General features: G+C 32.4%; 2 protein-coding genes across 19 annotated transcripts in view; one reads left to right on the top strand and one right to left on the bottom strand.

Annotated features, from left to right (window-relative positions):
* Nucleotides 1-1,653: 1,653 nt before the first annotated feature.
* On the bottom strand, nucleotides 1,654-12,536 carry LOC133839882 (uncharacterized). Its single transcript, XM_062271554.1, has 4 exons — nucleotides 12,502-12,536; nucleotides 2,010-2,092; nucleotides 1,915-1,947; nucleotides 1,654-1,854 (listed from the first exon to the last, which is right to left on the bottom strand). Exons 1-4 carry the CDS (start codon nucleotides 12,525-12,527, stop codon nucleotides 1,691-1,693), a joined length of 306 nt encoding a protein of 101 aa, XP_062127538.1. The 5' UTR covers nucleotides 12,528-12,536; the 3' UTR covers nucleotides 1,654-1,690.
* The window catches only part of LOC133838813 (sodium bicarbonate cotransporter 3), a 29,938-nt gene continuing 13,696 nt past the window's right edge, over nucleotides 9,115-25,356 (top strand). For 3 of the 18 annotated variants that reach the window (XM_062270463.1, XM_062270075.1, XM_062270151.1), the window contains exon 1: nucleotides 15,067-15,395. In XM_062270463.1, coding sequence (XP_062126447.1) covers nucleotides 15,307-15,395 — 89 coding nt within the window. In that variant the 5' untranslated portion in view covers nucleotides 15,067-15,306. Of the gene's footprint in view, nucleotides 9,981-15,066; nucleotides 15,396-23,559; nucleotides 23,910-25,356 lie in introns of those variants that run through there. The other 15 variants (XM_062270698.1, XM_062270625.1, XM_062270387.1 and 12 more) reach the window with 10 other exon arrangements.

Below are 25,356 nucleotides of genomic sequence, written 5' to 3'. Positions count from 1 at the left end.
CCGATGCTACTTTTAACATCCTATTACACATATCTTAATTCTATTTATGTTTATGTTACAATATCACTATCCAATACTGCCAGCATGTTACAATATGTATAGTATTTATTTAAGAAAACTTCAAGTGCAATACTTAAAACCGAAAGTCCCCAAGAACTATTGGAAGGTGTTTATTTTCCGTACATTTAAATGATGAAATGATTGAACTAAAAATAACCTAGTCTTGTGGACAAAATTAAAACTAGTTTACATATTATTAATTTAATTATATATTTATAAAAATACTTTTACCCGAATATTTCACTTTAATTAAAAAAATTTCTGGGGGAGTTATAAAGTAGACTTTATTTTACGGAGCTCTACTTAAGGAACATAAAATAAGCCATATTACAAATGTTATAAATATATTATATTTCAAAATCTTTTTCCTTAACTATAACTATAACATTTTCTTTTACTACACTAACAAAGAAGTTGGCATATTTATAGAGTAAAAAAATATTTTACTTTAATAAAAATTGTTTGGAATGAAATTCGAACTGTCGTACTATTTAGCTAAAGTAGTAGTATAAAAAGTATACTTGTTATATTACTACTTTAAAATAAATATTATATTTCAATTAAGCACTTTTATATAAATAAATAAATTTGGCTAAACTACGTACAGTGACTTTGCATTTTAAAATATGACAAATTAAGTATATTACGTATACGCAAACATATTCCGAATTCACAAAATACCTTAAGATGCCCTTTGATTTCGAATCTTATTTGGGTGCTCATGTTGTCCAGCCTTTCCCCCAATTAATTGCCAAAATATGCTAAACACTGACAAGCCTGCTTATTATTAGTACAAGAGCAAGTACAAGACATGCAAACCACAAAGCCAAGTGACCCAGAAGTTGAGCACAAGCACAAGTTGTAAGGAACCAAACAAGCAGATAGCCTAAGGATTCAAGGAATTCTGAGAGCATTTCAATATTTGTTGTTTCAATTGTGCTCATTAGGCGCAGTTGGCAAGCTGTGGCCTAAGCTGATCATGACCAAATAAATGTACCACTAATTAATTTAGCAATTCAGCAATGTGTTGACCAAGTTGTGAATGTGGTCAAGACAATGAGAAGACTCTGCTGCAATGAAATCCAATGAAAGAATTCAAAACATTTTAAATCCATTTTTATGTTCAATGAAATGAGCTTTAATATTCGTTTATTATATGTTAAAAATAATTTTACTTAAAATTGTTGATTTGGGAATTGAAATATTTATATCAAAGAAAATAATAATATCCAATGATAATGTGCATTTTATATTCGAAAATATAATTATATTAGACATATTGAAAATTCAACATTTATATTATGGTTTTGAGATTCGAAAATGTATAACAAAATAAATAATCCCATTTGCATATCCAATGATAATGTGCATTTAATATTAAACATAATTTGCATGATTCGAAATTAAACATTTATATTGTGATTGTGTGGAATTGGAACATTTATATCATGTGCGGAATAAATAATTCTAAATTCTTGGTATGACAATGGAGATGTGGCATTAAACATAATTAAACAATATTTTCAATTATTGAAAAGTCTTGGGTTTGCATTGTGCCGTTAAACGGCCGGGTGTCTTTTTTAATGTTTTGTGTGTGTGTGTGTGTGTGTCGAAAAAACTTGAGAATACTTTATTGATATTTCGGTTGCTTGGGTTTGCGACGTGGAGGTCGAACCGCTGTCCTAAATGGAGATTCATCGCCATCGCCTAGGCTGGAGGAGCTCTCTCTGCCTACGATCTGTCTTAACAGCTGCTTTTGTTCCTCAAACTCATTGAAGAGCACTTGAAACTGATCTGCAATCGGCAAAGAAGGAACTTCATTCAAAGTTTTCGTTACTCATACCACAAATATACCCGATAATATGGCCATCTCTTGCCTCATCGTATCTACAAAAAAAGGAAAGTTAAATATTATTATGGTAACTTTAAAGTTTAGATAGATTTACTACCTCTAATGTGTGCCAGTAACTTCTCGTTATCCATGCAGGAATCGCAGTGAATACTTGTCTTTGGGCTATCTCCTACCATATCTCTTAAAGATATTTAATAAAAATATAATATTAGTGCAAATAAATAAATATTATTCGAAATTTTGTACACTTTCTAATTTCATTTCATATATTCCAAATTGCATAATTTGTTTCGATTACAAAATTATACAACTTTGAATTTAGTTCGTTTATTTTTATAGAGATTTATATTGATTTGATTTTCTTATTGTTTATAGTTTTACATGATGCTCCCTTGTTGTTGAGTATTACAAGCATTTACACACACTTCTTAAAGCCTTTGTACCAGTGATGACTTAAAACAAAGATTAAACATGTTAGTTACAAGCAATTTGAGTATTCAGCTTCTTAATCCTAATGATTCTTACTTAGCACAATGAAACTTAATTAAAAACTAAATTATTTCTATTGCGTACAATTTGTCTCGATTGGTTTTGAAGGTGTTTTTGTCTCGTTTTATTTTATGACCAAACTACGCTGTGTTTATTTCATGTAATATTTATAAATATGCATTATTAATATTTATAAATATTTCGCCGCTCGCATTTGCTCCCGATCGCAATGAGATTTTGATCGGTACCCAGGGGAACACCACGGGAAGGCCATTACAATGGTAATGGGGTCACCCACACACACACATACACGCGTATCTTTTGGTGACCTACGAGTCGACTTGAGCTGCTCCAAAGCAGCTCCCAAGTTCCCCAAAGTAAAAACTGTGTAAATGCACGAAGAGGAAAATAAATACTATAATTAATCAATACTAACTAAATAGAAATTATACACACTTAAACGAAAGTTAAAAAACTTATTTGAAATTAAGTTTTTTTCTGCATTTATTTTATTGTTTAGACAGCTATAAAACTATCAGAGTGTCAGCACTGATGCTAAACCAAAAGGCCCAAAATAGACAGCCATGGTGCCATTGAAACGCTTTCAGGCTAATAATAATTTGCTGCACTTTGGCAAAATCTAGGGATATAGTACGCTTTGTTTCTATGTTTTCTAATTAATTTCAGCAAATTGGCACAGGTGCACTTTTACACTGGCACAATTATAATATGTTTATCGACGGTTTGGAACTTTTATAAATAAAAATAGTTTCAAATTTACATTATTTTGTTAATAATATAAAAACGTATAACATTAATAAGCAGTTTTAGCTACATATTAAACAAAATTATGCAACAAGTATTAATTTCATAGCACGAAATTAATTATTTGTATTATTGCCTTTGGAACGGAAAATATCCAATATTTGTTTTTATTTAATAGTCCGCCAGCACACTCAAAATATTCATTTAACACGGATTAGTTTAAAAAAAGAAATATATGAAGTTTTCAACAAAAATTCATAAAAGTCTGTATAAATGCGTTGTAATAATTTTCAACCGCTCGATCTAAACGCACGAAACGAATTAAAATTCTCAAATCAGGGAATTTATAGCAAACTAGTCACTAGTCAGCGATACATCAAGAGAAAGCGAGAGAGCGAGAAAGAGAGCACCGCATCCAACGAAAAAAAAAGGGCCAAACATTTTTGCACTCACAGATAAAAAGTACGCGCTACAAAATTCCGCCCACCTGGCACTTGCAGCTGTTGCTTCCCACTATTTTGGCCTTTTGCGAAAATTGTTGTTTACTCAACGAACTGCCTGTGAAATGGTTAATATAAGTACAAGTACAAGCATTCGCCGGCAGAGGCGTTTTCAAAATGTACACTATGGTGAATATAAATAACTGAACAAGTGGATTCCATGTGCCAGTTGATGCATAACTTCGCTAAGCAAATTAGTATTCAATACAAACGCTAGGGGCGCTGTATAGCGGCTGGCAGGTCACAATAGATATCGCAGCAGCATAGGCTGAAACCTTGTTGGTGAAACAGTTTCTCCGCTGAAACGTTGTTGGTGAAATATTTTCACCGTTGCTAGTCAACACTCAAACCACAGTGGTGAACTTTGCTACTTAGTACACGAATAGCTAAACGACAAAATAAGAGACAGCAAAATTCCTCGCTCAACTCGTATCTTTTATAACACCCACAAATTCTACGCCCACAGCGACATTGATGCCAAAAGCCTCTATTAACATTGTTGAGCTCGTTTCGTGTTAATCTGTTGCATGGATAAAATCACGCCTCAAAAAGAAAGGCGACGACGACGACGAGTTGTGTCATCATCAACCAGACACGTTTTTTGGCCCACATTCTGCTGCGTTTTCTATTCGTTGCCTGGGTTTATTTAATATTGAATTCAAAAATAATATTTGTGCTGTCACAGTAAAAACAACATTGTTGCCACATTTCTGATTGAAAGTTTTGCCACTCCCCATGACTTAAGCTGTTTGCGTGACGAAAAAGGATATGTTGATTGAGCTTTGCTTATATACTAAGTATTATCTATAAATACTCGAATTTCATTGAATTCGCTAAGGAAAGGTGTGAGAGCAAACATTTGACGCATTCCATAAATAAACTAAATATTTTTCTTTCTAAATCAGCTTAAACAACTGGATTGAACTTCAAGCTAAAAGAATCACAGTGAAAATATAGAGTATTAACAATACGAGTTTCTTTTTGAATCTTTTCCTAAGGCCTAGGGAAAGAAAAACGGAATTGTAAACCTATTCACTCTCCTTTCTTCAACAAGGCTTTCTATATGTTTTATTAGGTGACACTCGATACATCACTTTAATTTCATTCTCTTGTAATAATAGTTTTCTAGAATTAACTTTGCTCACATTTCAGTTTTCAGTAGTTAATCTTAAAGTTATTTAGTCACAAATATTTAATGACAGGCCTAGGCACAACTGAAACGCATTTTTCTTACACATTCCACAGCGTCAACTTGACAGCTGTGAATGTGGCAACAACGACAGCAACATGAACACGAGTCGCCCCACAGGGAGACACTTAACATCCATATTATGCAAAAATTTGAGTGGGGCAAGTGGAATATTTTTTGGGGGAAAAAAAAAAAAAAAAAAAAAAAGGGGGAAAAAGGGGGGTTTTAAAAATTTCTTTAAAAATTTTTTTTTAAAAAAAAATTTTTAAATTAAAAAAAAATTTTAAAAATTCCCCCTTTTTTTTTTTTTTCCCCTTTTTTTAAAAAAAATTAAAATTTTTTAAAAAAAAAAAAAAAAAAGGGGTTTTTTTAATTGAAAAAAAATTTTAAAAAAATTTTTAAAAATTTTTTCCTTTTTTAAAAAAAAAAAAAAAATTTTTAAAAATTTTTAAAAAAACCCCCAATTTAATTTTTTATTTTTTTCCTTTCCAAAAAAAAAATTTTTTTAAAAAAAAAAAAAAAACCCAAAAAAAAAATTTTTTTTTTTTTTAAAAAATTTTTAAAAGGGCCCTTTTTTGGGTTTTTTTTTTTAAAAAAATTTAAAAAAAAAAAAATTTTCCAAAAATTTTTTTTTTCCCTTTTAAAAAAAAAACCCCAACCCAATTTTTTTTTTTTTGGGGGCAAAAAATTTTTTTTTTTCCCCGGGGAAAGGAAAAAAAAAAACGGTTTCCCCTTTTTAAAAATTTTAAAATTTAAAAAATTTCCTTTGGGGTTTTGGGTTTTTTTAAATTTTAAAATTTTTTTTTTTTTAAAAAGGTTAAAGGAAATTTAAAATTTTTAAAAAAAAAATTTTTTTTTAATTAAAAACCCCAATTTAAAAAATTTTTTAAAAAATTTTTTTTAATTTTTTTCCCCTTTTTCTTTTTTTTTTAACTTTTTTAAAGGGCCCCCGCCCTTTTTTTTTTTTTTTCCCCCAAAAAAAAATTTTCCTTTTTCCCGGGTTTTCCTTTCGGTATTTGGGCCCCCTTTTTTTAAATTGGCCTTTTTGGGGGCAAAGGCCTTTTTTAAAAAAAAAACCCTTTTCCCCCCCAAATTTTAAAATTTTTAAAAAAATTAAAAAATTTCCCCAATTTTTAAAAAATTTTTTTAAAAAGGGGGGAAAAAAATTTGGGAAAATTTTAAAAAGGCCAAAAATTTTGCGGGGGCCCTTTTTTTTTATTTTTTTTGGTTTTTTTTCCCCCCTTTTTCCCCCAAAAAAACCCTTTTTTTGGTTTTTTTTTTTCCCAAATTAAAAATTTAAAAATTTTAAAAAAAAAAAGGGGGGGGGGGGGTTGGGTTTTTTTAACCCCCCAAAAAAAATTTTTTTTTAAAAAAAAAAAAAAAAAACCCCCAAAAAAAAAACCCCCAAAAAAATTTTTTCCCTTTTTAAACCTAAAAATTTTTAAAAAAAACCCTTTCCTTTTTTTTTTCCTTTAAAAAAATTAAAAAAAAAAACCCCCCTTTTTAAAAAATTTTTTTTAAAACCCTTTTTTTAAAATTTTTTAAAAAAAAATTTTTTTTTTAAATTTTTTTAAAAAAAAAAAAAAATTTTTTTTTTAAAACCAATTTTTTTTTTTTTTTTTAAAAAAAAAAAAAAAAAAAATTTTTTTCCCCTTTTTAAAAGGGAAAAAATTTTTCCCCAAAAAAAAAAAGGGAAAAAGGAATCGCTTTTTAAAAATTTTTTTTTTTAAGGGGGAAAAATTTTTTTTTAAAAAATAAATTAAAATTTTTTAAAAAAAAAAAATTTTTTTTTTAAAAATTAAAAAATTTTTTTAAAATTTTGGGAAGGGAAAAAAAAAAAACCCCCAAAAAGGAAAAGGGTTTTTAAAAAAAACCCCAAAAAAAAAATTTTTTTTTTTTTTCCCCCCAAAGGAAAAAAAAAAAAAAAAAAACCCCAAAAATTTTAAAAAATTTAAAGGGGGTTTTTTTTTAAAAAAAAAACCCCCCACCTTTTTGGGGGGTTTTTTTAAAAACCCCCTTGGGGAAATTTTTTCCAAAAGGGAAATTTTTTTTTAAAATTTAAAAAATTGGTTTTTTTTCCCTTTTTTTTTTTTTTTTAAAAAAAAATTTTTTTTTAAAAAAAAATTTTTTTAAAAAAATTTTTTTTAAAATTTTTTATTTTTTTTTAAAAAAACTTGTTTTTAAACCAATTAAAAGGCCCAAAAAAATTTTTAAATTTTAAAAAAAAAAAAAAAAAAAAAAAAAAAAAAAAAATTTTAAAAAAAAAAAAAAAAAAAAAAAAAAAATTTTAAAAAAAAAAAAAAAAAAAAAAAAACCTTTGGAAAAAGGGGAAAAACTCCAAAAAATTTTGAAGGGTTTTTAAAAAATTTTTTTTTTTTCCCCCAAAAAAAATTTTAAAATTTGAAATTTTTTAAAAAAAACTAAAGGGGAAAAAATTTTTTTTCCAATTTAAAAATTTTTCCCCAGGTTTTTGGAAAAAAATTTTTTTTAAAAAACCCCAAAACCCCCCAAAAAAAAATTTTAAAAAAAAATTTTTTAAAACCAAAAAAACCCTTTTTTTTTTAAAAATTTTCCAAATTGCCCCAATTAAAAAGTTTTCCTTTAAAAACTTTTTAAAAATTTTTTTTTTTGGGTTTTTAAATTGGGGTTCCGGGAAAACAAATTTAAAAAAAATTTTAAATTCCCTTTTAAAACCCGAAATTTTAAATTTTTTTTTTTTAAATGGAAAATTTTAATTAAAAAATTGAAAATTAAAAAAACTTTTTTTAAACCCCCTTTTTTTTGGGGTTTTTTTTTTCCTTAAATTAAAAACCCAAAAAAAAAAAAAAAAAAAGAATTTCCCCTTTTTTTAAAAAATACCGGGGTTTTTTTAAAAAAAAAAAAAAATTTTTAAAAAAATTTCAAAAAAAAAATTTTTAAAAAAAAAAAAAAAAAAAAAAACCGTTTAAAAAAAAATTAATTTTAAAAAAATTTTTTAAAAATTTAAAAAAAAAAAAAAAAAATTTTTTGGGAAAAAATTTAAAAAATTTTTTTTAAATTTTTTAAAAAAATTTAAAGGGCCCCCAAAGGGAAAAAAAAAAAATTTAAAAAAAACCCTTTAAATTTAAAATTTTGGAAAAAATTTTTTTTAAAAAAAATTTTTTTTGGGGAAAAAAAGGGGAAATTTTAAATTTCAAAACTTAAAAAACCTAAACTTTAAGGCTTTACTTATTGTTCGACTGGCATCTCTAGTCTCAATATTTTCAGAAATACACAACCTAAAACTGATCAATTTTGTTAACATAGTTTTTATCATTTTAGAAGTAGCTAAAAATATTTCAGTATTTTTATAACTACATCTGTGAATTCATATAATACGAAAGCAAGCATAGATGAATTGAAAAAATAAGTTCTCTCTTTTTTTCAGTCGTAAAATTAAAATAGTTTTAATCCTCATTTCGAATACATTTCGTAACAATTCCATTTAATACTCTAAAATTATTCAATACAATCCCAAAGTTACTGAATAACCGAGTTAAGACATTCTTCTCCTAAGTAAAAAATTTCACACCGACTGCTTCTTAAATTCTACAATAAACTGCAAAACGAATACAGAGTATCTCACAATCAGGTTCTTGTTTTCCCAACATTCTTACTCTTTTAATTGCAAGTTTTGTTAACGCTTGAAATGTATTTATCTTTAATATCTTTGGAACTGCTTATCGTAAATTCCCCATTTGCACTTGCTGTTTTTTGTCGTCGTTGTTTATGCGCTGCCACAGAACATATGACTCGCAAATCGTGCAACAAAAACATTCATATCACATCACTAAAAAATCAAAAGAGCGGGCCCCAAAGGAGTTGCCTCCAAGCGTACAAAATGAAAACAAATTACCGCCGCCCCCACGAGACTTTGCTATCAAAAAACTAGCGTTTAACTCACGCTCTCTCTCTCTCTCTCTCTCTCTCTCTCTCTCTCTCTCTGTGTGTGTGTCAATCTCTTTTTATGTCTCACTCACATTCTCCCAGTGTTTTCTCTCTCTGACATTGTAAATGTCACACAGCCAGGACGCTGTGAACGATTGTTGCGACGGCGCAAGAGAACGCCAACAGAGCGAAAGAGTGCACACACAGTGAGAGAGAGAGAGAGAGAGAGAGAGAGTGGGTGAGAGAGGGAATTGACAAGCCGAGTCTAGGCCTAGTGGGCAATGTGTACTGATTTTCAGGTTCTCCTGGCTTGTGGCACAGTGCGGACGTGTTTTTCAGTTCGGTCGGAAAAACCTGCACGAAATAGAAACCTGATAGCTAAGAAAATTGCAAAAGCAAAGAGCGTTCAAAACCCATTTAGAAACATCCACCAAAAGTCAATAAAATAAAATAAAGAAAAGTAAAACCAAATGCCAATTAAACGAAATCTTTTGTAGCTACCATTTTGTTATCAAGTGTTGTGTGCGTGACAGTGTGTGTGTGTCTACCTAGAATTAAATTGAGCCCAACACAACACAAAAAGAAACCGAAAACCGAAAACAGCGAAACCTCAATCAAAAAACCCAAATCCGTACCCTTAACAAAAAGTGCATTTAAAACGAACATAGAATCTTTTAGCCAAATAAAACCAAACCCATATTTAAATTGTGTATGTGCGGTGTGTTGGCCATTTATGTTAATCAGCCCAGCAAACTGGCTAAAAAAGCTAAGCAAAGCAAAAGGTGTGAACCAACCACAACAACAACAACAACAGCAGCATCGTCCGCCTCAGCGTCAGTTTAACCAAAGCCAAAATCGATAAAATTGTTAAAAATAAATTCCATCATTAGACGCGAGCGTAATTTATGCTCTGGCAAGGAAATAACGTAATTCGCTTAATTGAAACCGCAAACACTGCCACATAACGAGCTAACATTCAAGTTGATTGCAAACAAAACCACCGTTTCGAAATCTAAATCTAAAGATAAATACCAAATGAGCAGCATTTAAAAGGAGAACATCCACATCCACAGCAACCACTGTAGCAGTAACTAACTGGGTCAGTTAACAGCAGGCAGCTACTGTTGCCAACTTTCCTCCTGCCACGCCTACCTTCCACCCTCTAGCAACAACTACAACTACTTCTACGACTCCTCGTCAGGGCATCCTGACAAACACGGTAAGTTGAGTTGACTGCTCTCTGCTGGGGGGCAGCAAAAAAGTTTGCACTTTTACTCGACTCTGCGTTTGCTTGAGATAGCTTCACTCGAGTGGGAAGAAACCACAGTTTATCTTCATTCCAGCAGGTGTCTTACTTCAGAAACTTTTAGTCGCACTCTACAAAATGTTTCGAATTTAAACTTACAACTTTATGTGCATCAACGAATATTTGTTGCTAATGAGTTGTGATCAAGATCGAAAGAAACCACATAAGTTACTTTCTGATTTATCAAAAGAAGCTGGGTAAATTTGTCATGACGTTATACAAGTATCAGATTACTCAGAAGCAATTAACAAGAAGAGAATGCATCGAGTCTCAATAAAAACAAAAGTTATATTAAACACAGAACAGAATGATTAAATGCATTAAAAGTTGGTCACAATTTGAAATCAAGATTTCAAACCAACTTCTTTTCAAATACCCCATATTTAAAGATATTTAATTAATTTATACTATATATAAAAATAAATCTGAAAAAAACTTATATTTCGCATCTTAAAACTTCCCTAGAATCAAATCTTTATAATTTCCTTATCTCTCGATTAAAATTCCATATTGAAATTCATACTTGACAACTGCAAAAATAGAAACTACAAGTAAAATTAAATATTTGTATATTATATATTATATAAAATAAATTAAAGTAAAAGTTAAGTAAATTTCAGAAATGATAAAATAATGAGAGCCAATAAAATAAACATTTCTCAAATTTAAAAAATGTTCCCTTTAAAGTCCAAATTAAAATTTGTGGTTGTTACTACAAAAAATATTCAAATGCGAATAAATATTTGTGAAAAATATTATATAATTTAAAGATTTAAAAAAAATGTTTAAGATAAATCAATATTTTCAACTAAATGGTAACATTTAAATTTTCACTCGTAGTTTTGCTACTGAAAGGTGAATAATTTTGTAATCATTAAAATTCACAACTTCACCCACTGTACTGACTGTTGGTGGCGCCAACCACCGAAAGAGCTTAACATTTTGATTAATTTGCAATTTTTGCTCGAAAACAAACAAGCAAGTGACAAGCATATCAACATTTCAAGCTGAGCAATGCGAAACAGGCCAAAAAGGTAATCAATGCCTTTTAAAAATGCCCAACTGTGAGGGGAATTCACGGTATTTGCATTGTTTGCTTTTGTTGTGTTCTTGAATGTTGCATTAGAGTAAAATGAAAACAACTGCTGCCCGAATGTCTGGCAGAGCTTTGTTTCTGCTTGATAAGCCAACGATGAGACTCAATAGGCTTTCAACTGTCGCTACTTTACTTAGGGTTTCTCTTAGACTTGGACTCGTTCTTGGTGTCGATTTATCAGAGAGTGTGTCAACGGGTCAGGCTTTGTTTTGTCATGTCCTCAAGCGCTTTTGTTGTCACTTTTGCTTGACGCCAGTGTCAACTTTAGCTGCTTTTTGGCATTCGCATTCTAGACTTGCCAAGTACTCAACGCCGTTGGCATACTTGATAATTTGCCAACTTTGGCAAATTTGTAAGCGAACTTTGATGCAGATAACGAGCACACATAATTGGCAAAAAGATCAAACTTGGGCGAAGCATGCAAAAAAAATAGATTGTAAAGCAATGTTACTAATGAGAAAAAATGTACTTTCCTTGAATTAAGTTGAAATTTGCTTAGAACTCGAAATGAATAAAGTACACAAAAGAGTTCCCCTTCAATGATCTTCAATAATAACAATTTGAATTGTTAAAGATTAGCAGGAATTCCAATAAGATGATCCCAGTACTCGTTACTTAACTTCAAGTTAGTTAAATATTACACTCAGAGCAAGTCAAACAAGTTGAGCTTTATGCGGCGCCACACAAAACAAATACTTAGTGCTGGCCAAATAAAGCTTTCCAGTTAAACTTCACTTCACTGGCTGTTAACTACTCGCCACTCACACACACACACTGTCGAATTGACACAAACAATAGAAAAGTGAGGTTATGTTGCGTGGCCATAACTCATATGACACTCCAGCAATGGCAAATAGGGCTAAAGTTTCTGACACATGGCCCGCACAAAGGCCCTGGGGACAAGGACATTAAGGCAGCGTCGTTAAATGTTGACTCCAATCGATGGTTATTTTTATACGGCCTGTAAGCTGAGTCTTTACTTCGTTCTCCTCTTTCTCACTCACTCTCATTACCATTATCCCCAAACTCACACAACACACACACCCGACTGTCAGGCTGCATTACGAATTCATTGCCGTAATTGGTATGTGGCGAAGCTTATGCAAAGAATTCCGATTCCCCTAAAGGAATGGGCAACGTCTTGAAAAATATGTTTGTAAGCCACCTTAAGCCGGCGGACAAGTTGAAAAGTCCTACTATAATTAGCACGTGGAAACGTATGCGTATGTCTGTGTGCTTGTGTGCGTGAGGGTAGTCGGGTGTGTAATTAGCTTCCAGCCAGTCATGTCAAGTGACACAGCGTGCTCTCAAAAGTACTTTTGCCTATTCTAGACTAACCTGCTTACAGTTATGCACATCGTCATCTGTTTTATTAACTTTTCCGACTTGCACATACACTTAAATTTCTCGCATTTCATTCATTTGAGAATTTTTTCTGAAATTTTCACTGCAACAGCAATTTAACTTCTTCGATAACTAACATGCAACCGATACGCCGATTACAGCAACGATAACTTGTCAGATCAATTGTTATGCCACTGTTAAGTAACAGCTATGCTAAACAGCACAACTGCTATGCAGCTGTTACGCAATTATCGATTAACCCATTTGGAATGCGATCCCCCGCAGCGAATGCAATTTAAAACGATGCATTTTAAAATGCAATCGTTCTGGTTCGTTCAACCAAAGGGTTAACGAGTGCTAATAAATCCACGTGTGCTGACATAAATCCTTCACTATATTTAGTAATGGGCTCGTCGCATGTGTCGCTTGAGTGGTTTCTGGAAAGTGCGTTTCAGCCAAGTGGCTAAGTGTAAGCCACCCTATGAATTCGTCAGGTTACACATAAATATGTGTGTTGTATGTAATCGTGATAGCACGTGTTGTCTGTGGCTTTTGTTGTCACATCTCATCTATTTCGCACCACTTCCAACGCGACCTTACAATGCCATCTAACTAGTTCTCCTCCAATGCCTTGACTCTATTTAACCACATACTCTTATGTGTGTTGAAGAAAAATCAATAGCGACAACGTTTTCCTTTCATTTGCTGAATTTAGCACACGCTGCGAAATTGAAAATTACATTTACACTTGACAGAGGCGCACGAGTTTACGCCTAACATTCACCCACATTTTTGCTTTTTTTTCTTTTCGCCATCTTCCTCCACTTCCACCTACAAAACACATTCATACAATTGCCTTGCCTCATTCGCACGTTTCACGTTTTATAGGTTCAGTTTTCCTATGGGCCACCAAACACACACATTACGTATTGCCTGGTTACAGTTTTCATATCCGTTATGTGTCTGCCACAAAGAGGAAAACCGAACCAAAAACGTCAACGTTAAATAAGATAATTCAATGCAATGCGCGGATGCCAATGTCGCGTGTTGTCGTCAAAGGGGGGAAATAAAAAGAAGGGGAGCAGATGAAAGGGTGGTGTAGAGAGGAGTAAAAAGATAAAATCATATGCAAAATACACATAATGTTTGCAGAATAAATATGAAAGGGCAAAAAGCATTCACGAAATGCGAAAATGTCATTTACTGATGCGCAGATAAAAATCAGCTTTAAAATTCATAATTTTATTTTAAATTCATGAAGGTAGCTGCCATAAAATGAACGTGCATTAAAAATATGTTCATTTTAATTAAATTATAATAAAATTATAAAATTACAAGATATTTCATATGTGAATCTAATGGATCTAATGGGGCATTCAAAAAATAAGTTATAAAATGTAACATGGCAACAATAAGGATAAAAAAAAAAACTAAACCCTCAAAGAAAAATAAATAGCACGATAAATCGAACGATATCGAACGTAAAATAGAATTCCATTTATATAAAATATGAATAAGAATAAAAACAGCGCTTTCAAGATGCTAAGCCTTTCATTTGCAATAAGATTCATAAAATAAATATTTTCATTCACAATGAGGTTTCCGGTTTTCTTTACAATGAGAATTCTTTCATTTACAGAAAGAATTAAAATCATGAAGAGAAATAAAAAAGTAAAGAACGTTTTTCAAATATTATATTTGATTATAAAACCCAGCTTCCCAATATGTCAATAATACCCTTTCAATTAAGCTTCTGGCCTTCCATAAATCGATGAAAGGTTAATGGAAATGCTATTAAAAAGCAACCTCATCAATTTCTAAAATTAACATAATACTTTCGTTGACCTTGCAAGAGGGTAAACTTGAACACTGAATTAATTGAGTGCATTCCATAATTTGTGTTGGCAAAGAAAAAAAAGCTATCAGTCAATTGCTGTGCAAATTTAATTAAATTAAATTGCATTTGCTGTTACAGCAAAATCAACACGTTACCTCCAACCGCACGATGTCACACACACACACACACATGCCGAGTCTTGTTACCACATTGGCATCCTTTTGGCCGGCAAAAAAACACCAATTGGCGTGCAAGTTGGAAACGTGCTTATAACACAATAATTATGTGTGAAGCCGTAAAGTAAACACATTAATGCAGCAGACAAAAGAGCGCCCAAAAGAGAGCCACCCCGAATGCAGTTGACACTCTGCTCTGTGCAACAGTTGCAGCCAAAGCTTAAATTAGAAGAGAGCCAAAGAGCGAACGAAACTAGATAAAGAGAGCGAGCGAACGTGCATCGATGATACAAAAAAACAGCTGAGCGAGAAAAACTTAAACAGCGTCGTTGTCGTTGTCGTTGTCGTCGCCCATGACGACTTCGCGACGCTTTTAACCCGGCCGGATTAGTCTGGCGCGCGACTCAATGCAATGCGGATTACGGCTGCAGTTGCCACTTCAGCCGGAATAGAGAACTTAAAAAAAAGTGGTTAAAGTAGAAGTTGAAGAAAAAACAGCAACAAAAATAACAGATTTTAATCGACCGCGCTTTAAACTCTGCGCTTCGTTGATTGAATTTGCTGCTTCCCTCTTTTGACTTGGGTTAAACTCCTTTCAGCCAGCTTCGTGTTGCTTTTGTTCTTTGTGTCTGCAAAACGTCGTGTCAATAACCCGCCGTGTCTTTGTCTCGCAGTCGCCGATGCTGTCCAAACGCAACAACAAATCGCGACCATTTGAAATTTGTTAATTTACACATTGTTGCGGTGTAGAAAAGTAGCAAATTGGTTGCAGTGTGGTTGACAGCAATGCCGCAACAAACCAAGTCACAGGCACAGCTCAAACATTTTCATGGCAATGGCAGAATGCCGAATGTGATAGCAACGAATAGCAGCAGGTAAAACAACTAAAAACAAAACAGTTCTCATTTTAATAGGGGCCAATAAAAGCCAACAGTGCGTATGCGTAATGCATGGGTGGAGTTCAATATGCATTTAAAATTGCACTGGCAAAGTGGTTTACGTAAATGTTGAAGGAAATAATATATATCAACCAAAAACTAAATAAATTAAAATACAAAAAAAAATAAATACCAGAAATTTAAAAATAAATTTATAAATATTAACAAAACATTATACAAAATAGAAAATGAATATAATAAAAAATAAATAAATTATTTCATAAAAAATGTCTAAAGTGTGTGAAAAGTTAATTGTGTATCTAAGTGAACTAAGTAAATATGATACTCAACTAAATATATTTCAAAGGCAATAAAATGCTAGACAAAAATAAACCCAAATTAAATTAATGATATATTTATAACTAACTAGAAAACAAATGTATTAGTTTATTTTACTTTAAATGCATAACTCATTCATTAACTTGACCATTTCACTGCCATTATAGCAGAACAAAACAGTTTGTGTGCAAAAGATTGATACAAACATTTGTTGAAGCAACACAACTGCTTATCATTTTCCTCGAACAATGTAAAAAACAGTAACTGCAAACGAAAAACAGCTGCTGGTCGTATCGAATGAAAGATCTAAAAGCATGTTTGTTGAGCGACACTCAGTGTTGAACAATGCCAGAAGCCGGCTATTGTTTTCAATGCATTGCTCATACGACATGTTGTACGTAGTAAAATTACAAATTTAAAAAAAGCAACTGTCGCTCTACTATATTTAACTTCACGCGTATTTTTATTTCTAAATTATCACTAATAATAAATTACAGTTATTTATGTGCCCCAGACTCGCACACAATAGTTATTTACATGTCAGCCCATAGCCAAAGTCCAAGCCCAAGTTGCATTCACATTAGCAACAAATACGGAGAGAAAATAAATGAAACACTCACGATGCAAGAGATTTGAAAAGCACAATAGCTTTTCCATTATACCCATAGACGTATTACTTATAGACGTAGTGCCCCCCAATTAAGTGACAATGGGAACTTCCGCGACACGCATATCTACCCCAAAGTATTATCATTAGGTCAACAAATTATGATTTGGAAGCATTTGATGAGCTGGCACGATACCGACTATTTACCGAGTATTGTCATTAAAATGCGATTAGGCCATAAATTAAACTTGATGGCGTCTAATTGAAAGCTCAAATAAGCGCCCAGCAAACGACAGGCCATAAAGGCTTTAACCATATTGCGTCAAGTGTCAGATGACGGAAAAGAAACAAAAAAAAATGTATGATAAAGTAGTAAATGTTTGAGCTTGATAGACAGCAAAGTACTTAATGATGAGTCTCGTTTAAATGACAATAAAAATAAAATTATTTCTTGAATAGAGTACTCCAAATAAACTAAGACTAAATAAAGAGTAATTCAAAATAAAATTAAATTAATTTAAATGTAATACTGTTCAATGCAAATAGAAAATATATTAAACATGTAAAAAGTTTCAATAATTCATTCAAAAATGTTTACTTGCTTTATTGCTATATTAAAAGACCTCAACAAATCCTTTCAACATTAATTAAAAACAAGCCTACAACAAAAATTATAACTATTAAAAGAAATCAATTAAAAAATTCAGCAATAAAATTGATTCAATTGTCCGATTGAATTGTGAAGCACAATTATGTTTGTACATTTTGTATTATTCATAGTTTTGTAAATAGATGAAAATGTTTAGCCAATATCAAATTAAAAATAAATACCACACATTTTCGCAACATTTTTATTCATTACATTCATTAAATTGTTGCTGCTTGAAAAGGATAACTTTGAGAATTTATAGTCTCCTTTCGATTGCTTTGCTTTACTCTGCCTGTCACAAGCTCGTTAACTAAGCTATCACACTCTTTAATCTTTCGGCTAGAGTGTATGCAAGGAAAACTTCTAGCAAAACAATGGAGTCTGTCGCTATGCTGAACTTTGGAAAACTTTAGCTTACTTTCCGTTTTGTTTGAGATAGTCTCATGTGTGTCTGCGTCTTTGTATGCGTGAGCCAACTGTGTGGGTGGTTGGAATACGTGTGTGTGTGTGTGTGTGTGTGCCATTGTTATTTTTGCTGCAGTGGGTCAATAACATGGCAAGTGCAGATGGTTATTGTCTGGCTGTGTCTGGGGCTGAGTCGCTGATAAGTTCGCTGTGCCCAGAGCTTCCTTGTGCTGTGTTGTTGTTGGTTCAGGTGGCAGGAAGCATTCGATAAGCGAACAATGTTGCTGAGTTGCAGTCTCTCGCTGCTGCTGCTGCTGCTGCTGCTGCAAGGTGTCTCTCTCCCTCTCGCTCACAATCCTTCTCTTTCTCTGTCAGCCTCTCTCTTTGTTGTCCACTCTCTTGCTTGGCAGTTGGCATTTCTGTTTTGCTTGCCTCATTCTCCAATGCGACATCCACATCCACAGCGCGGGGACATTGATCCCATTTGCCTGGCTGAGCTCCAAACACCCAACTGTCACCTTCCTCCCTCCCTTCCATTTCCTACTCTTCCTCACTGAGTGTGACTTATGTATGTCATTTCCGCCATGTTCCGCAGCAGAGTCGACGCCTTAAGCGGCACGTGCCTTTTTAATTTTTATGTGTGTAGACCTTTTAGCCCAATTTGACACGCTAGCTGATCTATTTGTACTTGCAATATTTTTCAGCATTATTTACTGCTTAATTGTCGCTTCGTTAATTGGTAACGAACAAAAAAAAAACCGCGTCAAGTGCAAATTGTTTGCGATTAATGCGTGAAATTTGTTGTTTGCCCGCGATAAGCTAGAGAGTTGTAACCATGAGAAAGTCATGCTCTCTTTCTCAACTCGTATAATTTAATAGTTCTTTTTTTTTGTTTGCCCCTTTCTATTTACTGTCACTTGCAGAACGGACTCTGTGTGTCCTTGCAGCCAAAGACAATAAAACTAAACTGAAAGCTGAAAGCAAATGCCAGACAATGACATCAGCTAAAAGTAGTTGTAGTAGCATTTTAGCACGACTTTATTGTATATGCGGATCGGGCAAGGGTCGCAAAAGAAAGCCAAAACCATTAACTTGCGTCCCTGAGCTTACAATATCATTCCATGGCCATCGAAACGACACCAGACTTAGCTCATCTCTTGCCCGAAAAGGGAACGAGCAAATTTATTATTGAGAGCTGATTTTCATTTGGTCTAAATTCAAGTCGCAAACTCGCTATCGCTATTACACAGTTGCCTTAAATCAAAACAACAGTGTCAAGATTTATTTTAAGACTCTTATCTTGGGCTGTTTTGGTAAATTGAATTGATTTTTACGACTCCTGCAGTCAAGTAGAAAATAAATAAAAATATAAGCAAGATAAGAACGAATTAGCAATAGTTCGATATTAACTTTAAATAGACTTGCCTCTGAGAATTTTATGCAAAACAATCAAATTTCCTAATAATAATAATGCCTAATAACACAAATTACTAATAACCTGAACCGCAAATGTGATCGCTTTAAAATTTAATATAGAAAAAGAAACCGGCTTCTCAGACGTCATGCGTATTTAATTTCTTTCTATGTTTACTTGACGTAATTGCAAATCATTAAAATATTTAGAGTAGTATTAATGATATTAAATGCTGTGATTCAGAAACCATTTATTATATTTAGAAGTTTAATAATCCTTTCCTACGTACTCAGCAAAAATGCTAAACAAATAATAATGAATCAGTTAATTCCTAATTTTATATAGTGAATTATTCGATGTGTTCATCCAAGTCATAGCAGCTATGTCAATACAATAAAAAACGCTACACACTTCTTCCCCTCACTTCTACTGCTATCTAGTCTTTTGACTGATATCAAACGGCTTGTCTATTTGAAGTCAAATTCAACAATGAGTTTTATCAAAAAAAAAAAAAAAAAAAAAAGCTAAGCTATAATAAAATTGTGCTAATACAATTTGTTGATACTTCAGGCCAAAACAAATAACTATAGCGGAGGCCACAAACTGAAGCACCTAAAACAATTTGTGTAAGCCTGTTTGAGGCGACCCTAAACTGGTTTTTGTGTGGCCATATCTTCATTAGTACCAGTTAAAAACACATTAGAGCTCTTAAAAAATCGTTTCCGAATTTTGTGAAATTTGTCAAAATCATAAACCTATCAAAAGCCAAAGCAAAGTAGAACCCATATACCACACATATAATGTTTTCACACTGAAATAAAATCAAAATGATAAGCGTAAAATTAAAAAACGTTATCAAATGGTTTCACAAGTGCCTTGTTCAATGACGTGCCAAACAATATTTATCGATAATCATCTCGATTGACGGAGCTTGTCACGTTTATTAAACAATGTAGTTGCCAAGTATAACAAAGCACTTAAGATTGGCAAATGAAATAAATGATAAAAGCAAGAACCAAACCGAATACGCATCGAATCTGTTGTTTATGACACAGTTCCCTTTTGGGGGGTTAGTGAAATGACGCTAGTAGAGCTCGATTGTCATCCAAGTTATCGACGACTTGACGTCAATGCGGCTAAGATCTATTGGTTTACCTCTCCACACACTCACTCACTATGTCTTGACTTAGTACACAAGTTTTTATCGTCGAATCTTGAACGCACGTGTTGCGAACAAATATAGATATCAATTCATCAATATGTTGTTGCTAATTATTATTGTTAATTCACCGAAAATGAATTCATAAACAATACACAATACTGTTGCTGAGGGCAAGCAAGGTGGTATGTGTTATGACCCAAAGCAGTGACAAATTTTATGCGGAATTTCATGAATGATTTCGGCAAACAAACAAATTGATTGAAAATCCAGTTCGATTTTGAATGGGAAGCCGCGAGTTGGGAAGTACAAAGATCTTCCTTCTGCCCCCGTTCCAGGTTAACTTCTGTGATGTCTGCCGTGTCTGCGTCTCAATCTTAGACTGTCAATCAATCACTCGATCAGTTGATCAGTTGCTCAAGTTTGATTTGAGTTACTAACACTAATTATAATTATAAAACTCGACACGGTTGACGCTTTCCAGTTTAAGCCGGTCAAATGCTACCTTGCAGCGACGTCGTAATACGCATCGTTGCAAATTCAAATAAATACTAGCGGCCATTATAAAATCAAAACAAACAACAACGATTAAGCATTTGTAGTATTATATTGCCCCCTTTGCTTCACCGTTTTCTTCGACTTTCAGTTTCGGTTTCGGTTTTGATTCAGTTTTCTTTTGGATTTAGCCACACCACACAGCTGTTTTCCGATTCAGAGCGGTAACACTCATTAGTATGTATATATATTCACTTCTCGATATATGTATATATATAGTATATGTGGCGACAAATCGTGGGCATTCCGTTAGTAGCTGATATTATGCATAGCCGGAAAGTGTCGCGCCAGAGACAAAAGAGAAACACACACAAACAACTAGAGACCGAGACCGAGAGCAAGAGCGAGAGATAAAAACGCTGCCTCAAGATTATTTCTTCATCTTTATATGTATGGGATATATCTCGATGCTATTTGTTTTGTTCTCCGTCTCATTTCGAGTTCGATGTGTGTCCTCGCATCGAGTGATAAACACAATGTTTAGTTAGTAGATACCAGTTCGGTGCGGTCGACGCAAGTGGAATTTTGTTAGGATCGTTGGAAACAAAGCAAATAAACATTTTAAAGAGACATTCCATCAAGCCCACAATGTAAAGCAAAGAAACTCCCATAAAATAAACTATTAAAGAAAATAAATGTTATCTCATTTGGTCTTTGACATTAACCAAGTCAACAGCCTTTGAATTTGAACAGAACTTTAACTTATTCATGCTAATATAAATATCAACTGAAGTGGAAACTCTTCTATATATAGTTCAATACAAAATAAGGCAAAAATTAGATAATTTATTCTATTAAAGAGATGAAATTTAAATCTCATTTGGTCTTTGACATTAATTAAGTCAACAGCAAATTACAAAATTGAAAACAAATTTTTGCATTCATTCAAATTAAAAACCAAAAATTGAAAAACTTATCCACAGTCACGTCTTAGTATTTAAAAAACACTTAAAAATCCTTTGATAATATAAAGAAATTTTACCTTAAATTCTCTTTAAGAAATAAATTTACCAAATTTCTACCGAAATCACAAACATCTCCAATTAAAACTGTTCTAGTAAATTCAGTAAAAAGTCAAGCAAAAATAAGTTAATTTATTCTTCAAGCTAAGCGCTTCAAAATATTAACCAGAAATCAACTCAAATTCAGTAGCCAATTTCAATTCTCATACTTCTCATTTATTTTAACGTTTTAAGAATTTCAAAAACAAAATCTTTAGCAAACAGGTATCATTTTTCTGTCCCATTGTCTTGCCCCTTAAATATATGTGTTTGTAAACAAAAATAGAAACAACAATGTCAGGCAAATGAAAACAAAAACATAAACAAATAAACTAATTTGATGCAATTAATAAATTATTTGACTGTATGCCAAGTATGTATTTATGCAAATAAGGGAAATAAAATGTTAATACATATACGTAAGAAAAACAAAAGAAACATTTCAATATTTGAAGAACAATAAAAACAAACAAAAAACTGAAATAAATACATATATTAACAAAGTGACGTAGTGTGCGTGAACGGCGGCTAAACAACATATTTTTTTATTGTTTTTTTTCTTTTTGGCGCTATAATTAAATGGAAAAGGCAGCATAAAAATAATATTTCTCAATTTTTTTTTGGGCCAACACAAAAATTGTCAAGTTCTGCTGCCGCCAACTGCAAACATACTAATTTGGTTAGTTTCACTCCAAGCCAGCAATGTTTTTGGGACGAGTTTGGAGCAGTTGTAACCAGTTCCGCAGTGCAAGCAAACACGGTATCAATGAATGCAATCACTGTAAAACACAATGCCTGAATAGCTCCGCACAAAACAAAGGCAAATATTGTAATAAACAAAAAGAAAGAGATGAAAAAAACAAATACTACTTAATTGCAAGTTAGGTAAACAGTCTGTAAAGAAAACTAACTGATAACAGAGTGCCCAATGTCTGAGCGAGCAAGGGCGATAAGAAGAAGTTCTACAACAAATACATGCGTACGTAGAAGGCGAATATCGATGATAAAAACCACAAAAAGATAATCAACGCCTTCTAAGCACCAACACTTTATGACAATTCTATTTGTGTGTGCGCGTGTGCGTCGCTCTTCTTCACGCTTGCCGTTCGACAAACGCACTGTGCAACCAGTTTCATTTGGCATTAAACTCAATTTATTAATTAGTAATGGCTGGTTATAGCTAGCCGGAGTGGAAGCCATTAATTCAAGTTACTAAAAGGAAATGAATAAACTTAAAAAATCCAAGCGTAATTATTTGCAATTGCTTTTTTTAATATTTTTAGTTGGTTGTCAAGAGGAGGAATAAGTAATGATGAATGAGTAAAAGAAAACTAATTGAATTTATTTTAAATATTTGATCAACACTAGAACACACACATCAATATTATACTGTACAATTCTACTAGAAAATATTTATAGATTTGTAATCATGAGTAAACAAAAATTTTAAATTTAGAAACATTACTAATTGAATTTAATAATAATATAGTAAAAACAAAATATATTCTTATCTACAAATCTATATAACATAAATGTTATACAAGAAATGAGAAACAAGTATACAAATATTTCGACACAAAATAAACAAATTTCCCTTATCTCATTTTTATTAATTCACATTATTCCAATATCATTTGTTATCAAAATGAGTGAAACTTTTGAAATTTATATTAATATGAAATATTTTTAAAAATGTAAAAGAATTAAAGAAAAATATTTATAGAAATATTTCGACACAACATATACAAATTTCCCTTATTACAATTTGTAATCAAAAAGAGTGAAATATTTTATTACATATTAATATTAAATTCTTTTCATTTTTATACTTTAATTTTTTGTTTTTATTAAGTAATTTTGAATTCAGTTAAATTGCCAAGTCATGCTAAGGTTGCTTTTTCGCTCGTATCTTGAACCACTGTGCATGATCGACGCGTCGCTGTCGGCGCTAATCGCAGCAGCAGCAGCAGCAGCGGCGACGGCGGCGGCGGGTTAAGCGCCGACGCTGCTTCGCTTTGAAGATCGGCCAGTTAGCAGTTAGTCTGCAATCGTCCGGGTTTGCAGCGAGTCGATAGAACGGCGCAATAAAGAATCGAGTGAGCAGGCAAACTTAAAACAAAAACAAAAAAAACATAGCACTACTCATAGTAGAATATTTTTGTGCATTCGTGTTGTGTGTTGACACACGCTTTTTGTGCCTATCTTCGCCTATCGCATAGTTCGCCCTTTGCCGCATTTTTAATCGCCGCCGAGTGATAAACAACAAATCGATCGCGCAATTCGAACAACGCGATCTCGTTTCGTTGTTGCAGGTGGTTTTAACATTTTTATTTTGGGTTTTCGGTACAACAACCAAAAGGCCGCGATTCGTGAAGACGACTCGTAAGTAAAGTGGGAAACAAGTTTCCACCCAATCAATGTAAAATGTAAATTGAAAAATTAATTTGTGTGCGCTGATTGCCTTGGAATGTGTCACAATCCATGTAAAAGTCGAGTATTTACTTAAAAGATTATCAAGTGTCATCATGTATTATTGACAGGTTTATCTTAAGGGCAATAAACAACGATCATAACCGTTCACAAAAGCCAAGGACAAAGACAAGCGTACTCTCACTCAACTGTTCTACATACGACGAGTATCTTTTTGTTTAAACGTCGCCTATAAAGTTTAACCAAGCGCTTTAATGGCATTGTTTTTTATGATATTCTTTAAAATTGTTTTTTATAATCCAGCGATACGTGAGTCACTTGTTTTTGCACTTGGTTAGGGACAGTGTAACTGGGAAAGCAATGGAAAAAGTGGTTGATAGTACATATAGGACTGGGATCGACCCAGTTTATACCGGCACTTGACAGATAGTCTGGACAGTTTGTCTGAAGCTCATTATATATACTTTGCGTATGCTATACACATATATAGAATATAGATAAGCATTCTAGATTGTTGATAGCGCCTGTCGTTCACTCCCCAGATGTTAAGCTCTTTTATAAAATATTAACAACAATTTCAACAAGAAAACACTTACAGGCCACACACAATTTTATGTTGTGTACTCAAGAGTAAAGACTTAACAATGCCATTGAAAGTGACTCGAAAAGATGATCTTATACTTTTTTGAGTCGTAATATTCGCCTTCGCTATTCCTTTTACGTATTGGCATTTATAGCACTTGTTGAATAATTCGACAAATGCATTTGTAATAGAGTCAAAGGTGCTGTACATTAATTCGTAATCAAATCGAATGAATTACGTTATTATTTCATTAGCAAACAAATAAAACAATTATCATGAAAGTAAAACAGATTTGCCAGCTTAAACAATGAGACAAATTAAAACATTCTTTAAATACAAATTTATTTACCAATTATAAACAAGCTGATTAAATATGTGTAGTACTGGGTGAAAATAAACAATGATGATTTGATGCTCTTACTTTACAAGTTTTTTTTAACTACATATTTAGTCACTTCAACTAAAACCATACAAAGTAAAATAATTGTAGTCATATTTTGAATAATTAATTCTTCTTTGTGACACAGTGTATTAATAAATATACATAAGTAATTACACATATCGCAAGTCCAAGATAAGCCTATTTCCTCTGATTCCGACTACAATATACCACGTAGAGAGATTAATAAGAAATTTATGGCAATAATAATACAAAATTTGGTGACATTAATAAAATCAGAATTTAATATTTGAATTACTTATTAAAATTCAGTGACCAATAGATCAATTCAATATTACCCATTTCACTGAGATTATAGGGTATTAAAATATGCGAAATCTATCGAATTACTAGCGCTAAACGAGAGCAGCAACATT

Source organism: Drosophila sulfurigaster, chromosome 2L (genome assembly GCF_023558435.1).
Source record: "Drosophila sulfurigaster albostrigata strain 15112-1811.04 chromosome 2L, ASM2355843v2, whole genome shotgun sequence".
Lineage (NCBI taxonomy): Eukaryota > Metazoa > Arthropoda > Insecta > Diptera > Drosophilidae > Drosophila > Drosophila sulfurigaster.
This window is presented reverse-complemented; position numbering and strand designations above follow the sequence as displayed.